The sequence below is a fragment of the Dermochelys coriacea genome, chromosome 21 (genome assembly GCF_009764565.3).
Source record: "Dermochelys coriacea isolate rDerCor1 chromosome 21, rDerCor1.pri.v4, whole genome shotgun sequence".
Taxonomy (NCBI): Eukaryota; Metazoa; Chordata; order Testudines; family Dermochelyidae; genus Dermochelys; species Dermochelys coriacea.
In genome coordinates, this window is record NC_050088.1 from 13,594,450 (window position 1) to 13,600,449 (window position 6,000).

General features: G+C 56.8%; 1 protein-coding gene across 6 annotated transcripts in view; it reads right to left on the reverse strand.

Annotated features, from left to right (window-relative positions):
* KIF21B (kinesin family member 21B) overlaps window positions 1–601 on the reverse strand; it is an 85,438-nt gene extending 84,837 nt beyond the window's left edge. For 4 of the 6 annotated variants that reach the window (XR_006276457.1, XR_006276456.1, XR_005289847.2 and 1 more), the window contains exon 1: window positions 280–601. Coding sequence is in view for 2 of the 6 variants with exons in the window: in XM_038379874.2 (XP_038235802.1) it covers window positions 280–320 (41 nt within the window). In the remaining 4 variants the exon portion in view is untranslated. The remainder of the gene's footprint in view (window positions 1–279) is intronic. The other 2 variants (XM_038379874.2, XM_038379873.2) reach the window with 1 other exon arrangement.
* Between the last annotated feature and the right edge of the window lie 5,399 nt (window positions 602–6,000).

A 6,000-nucleotide genomic window follows, 5' to 3' on the forward strand; every position in this document is an offset into this window, starting at 1 on the left:
CCATCCTGATCCGTGCCTATCCAGCCGCCAGATAAAGCGCACACAACCCACCCCCCTGCAAGGCACGCAACCGACCAGCATTGATCTGCACACCCAGCTCCACGCCCCCATGCAGCCCCCCCCCCAGAATTTTGCACCTCTGTTTAACCCCATGAAACCTCAGCAGCAGGAGGAAGGGGGCAAGCCGCAGAAGGGGCTAGACCAACACAAGGTACCTTTGTCCGCCCCCAAGCCCATCGCCCCATTTCCCGGCGCCAGCCCCTCACCGCGGCCGCTTACCTCACCGCCACCTGGACGCAGCAGTCCCCGGGGGTCGCCATGCCCGCGGCCTCTCGCCACCCCGGCCGCGGCGTGTCTTGCGGGGGGGGGGGGGGCTACAGCTCATGGGAGGCGAGGCGGGGCCGGGGGTCCCGGGGCCGGAGCCGCCCCGGTTCAGCTGGGGACGGAGGCAGCCAGGGGCGGGGGGCGGCGGCTGCAGGGGGCGCGGGCATCGGCTGAGCGGGGCGCTGCTCCATCCGCCCCCCGCGGAGAGATGCGGAGCCGGGGCGCGCAAGCTCCGCAGCGAAACTGACAAGCCTGCAACGGGGCCGTGCGCCCGAGCCAGCCCCGCTGCGGAGCGTGGGGCCGGACCAATCCGGGCCGGGGAGGGCGGGGCCGGGCCGGCTTTAAAGGGCTGGGCACGGGGGGGGGGTGACCCCGTGTGAGTGACACACCCGCTGCACCTACTTGTGAAACACACGCACGGAGGCACCCTGCCCTTGCAGTGGTGCCGCTCTTCAGTATAGGGTGACCAGACAGCAAGTGGGGGGGTAATAGGTGCCTATATATAAAAACCCCCCAAATGTCAGGACTGTCCCTATGAAATCGTGACATCTGGTCACCCTAGTTCAGTCCCAGAGCAGAAGCTGGTCCAATAGAAGCTATTCCCTCACCCCCAGGGCTCCCTGGTGAGTGTGAGAGAGACCCCCCCATTCCCCACCCGTGGGGGGTGAGGGAGCCAGGCGGGCTGGACACGAAGGGGCGTGCACGGGAGACACACGCGCCGCGGGGCTCTAAATCCGTGTTTCTCAGGGGCCAGGCTCTGGACCCTGAGATCTCCCTGGCACCGCCGAGGAAGGCAGCAAGCCGGGCCCTGCTCTCACAAGAGTTGAAACGTGAGACCCAGAGACACCCCAGACGTGTAAGTCGGCACCCGTGATTGTGAACTAGCTCCCGGGACTGAGCATCCGCCAGCGAGCGGTGGCCTCAATCAGGCTGGGAGCTGTGGACAAGGGGTGTCAGCTCCCAACACAAACACAACCCAGCGCCCACCTTTGTTATAGAGCTGCCCCGGGGAGGCGGTGTATTGAGGATCCGGGTGTGTCAGAGGTGCACCACTGCCCCCTCCTGGCTGCAGGGTTTTCGCCCTGCTCATGGGACCAACATCTCCTGTTGGGTGAGGCGGGGGCCCTTGATCCTGTTATGAGCTCTCCAGCTGCACCGGGAAACTGGGTTCTCACCCAGCCCGTTTTCTTTTAACTCCAGAGGCTCGTAGGTCCTGGGCTATGGGTGCCGGGAACCAGCTTGTTACACCCGTATCAGCCCTGAAGTTAGTGCAAGGCTATGTGGAGATCTGCCTTCCCGCACAGTGACCCCAGACTCCCACCCCATCACACACGTTTGCTGCATGCATGTCCCGCCCGCTGCATGGTACGTCATGGCTGCAGAGCGACTGATGCTTCCAGAGCAAAGACCCTGAGTCCCACCACTGTAAGGCATTGGGTGGGTGGATTGCCATGACTGGTGGTAGGAAGAGAATAAGCTAGTTTGCTGCCACGGCTGCACACGGTACGTGTGCTAGCTGCTGCACTTGGAGGGGCACATGGGGCAGAGAGGAGCAGGGCCTAAAGAGGAATCAGACTCACAGACAAACCCACCTCTGCGAGGTCAGGCTACTCCCCGCCCTGTTTGCCAATGAGCAGACCTACAGCGGCACCTGGGCCTGTGGACTCTGCTCTCCACCGGCACCTGTGTTAACTGTATTCAGCACACCCATGGGACATACAGTGCTGGTCACACCTGCCCAGCTGTGCTGAGTGGGGACACTGCTGCCTGTGAGCTGAGGCCCCAGCCCTGCTGAGCTTCTTGGTCTTGTATCAGGTGGGCACCCTCTATAATAGGGCATGATCCTCCTCTCCCCGTCACTGATGTTAGCCCGAATGGAACCCCTGCTGGTTCACACCAGGTGAGGGGGGTCAGGCACTGCGACTCCCAGTGGGAGAGACCCCAACCAGGTTTCATTGTAGTTGCTTACAGGGCCAGTCTCCATTCAACCTCAGGGAAGCCATACTGGCTCTCTGGGGTAAATACCTTGTCTTGTGGCCGTAGATTGTGGGCTGAGTTCGTCCCTGCTGTATGTTCTATTTGGTTTTGGTTTTGGTTTTTTAAGGAGGGAGTGCTATGATCTAATAGTTAAGGGAGGGGACTGGGCATCTGGACTCCTGCGTTCTGCTTCCTGCTCTGTTGCTCTCTTGTGGCATTTCCCTTCCCAGTGCCTCAGTTTCCCACATCAAGAAAATGGGGGCAAACTGTGTTGCTCCTTCATGGTGGGCCTGGGCTGAAAAGGGCTAGATACGAGTGTGAATGTTGTTTCTTGAGGATTAATTATTAGCAATAATTATTTCACTCTCATTTCTATGGCAACCAGAGGTATAGCAGAAAGCCAATCAATAATTTGGAAAGGCAAGTGTGTGCCTGGTTTCTAACCCTGCAAAAAGTGCCCCACTGGTGAGTGTGTGTTACAGTGCGTCCCCCTCTGTGCCAAACCTGGAGAAGAGCTCTGGGCAGCTCAAAAGCTTGTCTCTTTCACTAGCAGAAGTTGGTCCATCACCACACCCACTCACTCATATCCTGGGACCAAAACAGCTACAACAACGCAGCAAACAAACCTAGGCTTGGTCTATTGTAGCTACAGCTGCAGAAGGCTGGCTCTTTAGCTCAAGTTATAGCCACTTGTTGCTTTTTGCTCGGGAGGGCCCCCCCTTTTAATCTCCGGTGTGTCAGGCCCTAGAAGACAGTCCCCCGTTCAATCCCTGGTGTGTCAGCCCCTAGAAGACAGTCCCCCCGTTCAATCTCTGGTGTGTCAGCCCCTAGAAGACAGTCCCCCCGTTCAATCCCTGCTGTGTCAGCCCCTAGAAGACAGTCCCCCCGTTCAATCCCTGGAGTGTCAGGCCCTAGAAGACAGTCCCCCCGTTCAATCTCTGGTGTGTCAGCCTCTAAAAGACAGTCCCCCCGTTCAATCTCTGGAGTGTCAGCCCCTAGAAGACAGTCCCCCCGTTCAATCCCTGCTGTGTCAGCCCCTAGAAGACAGTCCCCCCGTTCAATCCCTGCTGTGTCAGCCCCTAGAAGACAGTCCCCCCGTTCAATCCCTGGAGTGTCAGGCCCTAGAAGACAGTCCCCCCGTTCAATCTCTGGTGTGTCAGCCCCTAGAAGGCAGTCCCCCCGTTCAATCTCTGGAGTGTCAGCCCCTAGAAGACACTCCCCCCGTTCAATCCCTGCTGTGTCAGCCCCTAGAAGACAGTCCCCCCGTTCAATCCCTGGTGTGTCAGCCCCTAGAAGACAGCCCCCCCGTTCAATCCCTGGAGTGTCAGCCCCTAGAAGACAGTCCCCCCGTTCAATCTCTGGTGTGTCAGCCCCTAGAAGACAGTTCCCCCGTTCAATCTCTGGTGTGTCAGCCTCTAAAAGACAGTCCCCCCGTTCAATCTCTGGAGTGTCAGCCCCTAGAAGACAGTCCCCCCGTTCAATCCCTGCTGTGTCAGCCCCTAGAAGACAGTCCCCCCGTTCAATCCCTGGTGTGTCAGCCCCTAGAAGACAGCCCCCCCGTTCAATCTCTGGTGTGTCAGCCCCTAGAAGACAGTCCCCCCGTTCAATCCCTGCTGTGTCAGCCCCTAGAAGACAGTCCCCCCCGTTCAATCCCTGGAGTGTCAGGCCCTAGAAGACAGTCCCCCCGTTCAATCTCTGGTGTGTCAGCCCCTAGAAGACAGTTCTCCCGTTCAATCTCTGGTGTGTCAGCCTCTAAAAGACAGTCCCCCCGTTCAATCCCTGGAGTGTCAGCCCCTAGAAGACAGTCCCCCCGTTCAATCTCTGGAGTGTCAGCCCCTAGAAGACAGTCCCCCCGTTCAATCTCTGCAGTGTCAGCCCCTAGAAGACAGTCCCCCCGTTCAATCCCTGGAGTGTCAGCCCCTAGAAGACAGTCCCCCCGTTCAATCCCTGGAGTGTCAGCCCCTAAAAGACAGTCCCCCCGTTCAATCCCTGGTGTGTCAGCCCCTAGAAGACAGTCCCCCCGTTCAATCCCTGGAGTGTCAGCCCCTAAAAGACAGTCCCCCCGTTCAATCCCTGGAGTGTCAGCCCCTAAAAGACAGTCTCCCCCTTCAATCCCTGGAGTGTCAGCCCCTAAAAGACAGTCCCCCCGTTCAATCCCTGGAGTGTCAGCCCCTAGAAGACAGTCCCCCCGTTCAATCCCTGGAGTGTCAGCCCCTAGAAGACAGTTCCCCCGTTCAATCCCTGGAGTGTCAGCCCCTAGAAGACAGTTCCCCCGTTCAATCCCTGGTGTGTCAGCCCCTAGAAAACAGTCCCCCCGTTCAATCCCTGGTGTGTCAGCCCCTAGAAAACAGTCCCCCCGTTCAATCCCTGGAGTGTCAGCCCCTAGAAGACAGTTCCCCCGTTCAATCCCTGCTGTGTCAGCCCCTAGAAGACAGTTCCACTCCTTCATGAAGCTGACCATTGGAAACCAAATTCATTAGCTCTTCTCCACACGGGCAGCTGTTGATCTCCGCAGGCATCGCTCATCAACAGCAAACACTGCTCCCTCCTCATAAGCCAGCTGTGGGGCTGTGACGGGTGCCACCAGGCCAGCTCAGAAAGGGCCCAATGTAGCGTGCACCGGATCAGCGATACGTGAACTCCCTCACTCTGCCTGCTCGGCTCCCCTCGCAGAACCCTCTGACTGAGACGTGGTGGGGTGTTTCCCCTCCCCACCCCGTTATCACCCACTCATTTGCTTGGGCAGGCTGATCAGCTGCACGTCGCTCCAAACCTTCACAGGAAGCAATCATGGCTGGTCGGGGTTCCCCAGCTGCTGATGTGGCCAGTACATGTAATAACTACAGCCTGCGTGCCCAGGAACTGGGACATCTCCCAGGAGACTGACTGCGTCTAGTGACTGTGAACGGGAACAACGGCTGATCGGGTGAAATAGATTGCATGCGGGGTTGGATAAAACCCATTAATCAGAATGCCTTTGGCTAGCTCCAGGGGGTTAACCAGGTGTGAAATCCAAACTCTGCCCTTTTAATACTGAAGCTGCCACAGAAAAATTACAAGAAGAAATGACGGTGGAAGGCAGTGCAGACCCTGTTATTATCATTTACTGTCTGTATTGCAGTGGCACCCAGGAACTCCAGAGATGGGCCAGGCCCCGTTGCGCAGACCCCAAGAGTTTCCAATCTAAGTACAGGAGGTTAAATCGCTTCAGACCCTTCTAGCCAATAGTCTAATACAGGGGTAGGCAACCTACGGCACATGTGCCGAAGGCGGCACGCGAGCTGACTTTCAGTGGCACTCACACTGCCCGGGTCCTGGCCACCGGTCCGGGGGCTTCTGCATTTTAATGTAATTTTAAATGAAGCTTCTTAAACATTTTAAAAAACCTTATTTACTTCACATACAACAATAGTTTAGTTATATATTATAGACTTATAGAAAGAGACCTTCTAAAAACGTTAAAATGTATTACTGGCACACAAAACCTTAAAATAGAGTGAATTAATGAAGACTCAGCACACCACTTCTGAAAGGTTGCCGACCCCTGGTCTAATAGATGAACAGTAGCTCTTACTTACTTGGTATCCAGTGAAGAATAGTCTCCTGTAAAAATAGCCTTTAACGGTTGCCACACCACAGATAGTAGTTCACCTTTATATGCTGCTTTTTGTCCTGAATGTTACACACTTACACGTGCAA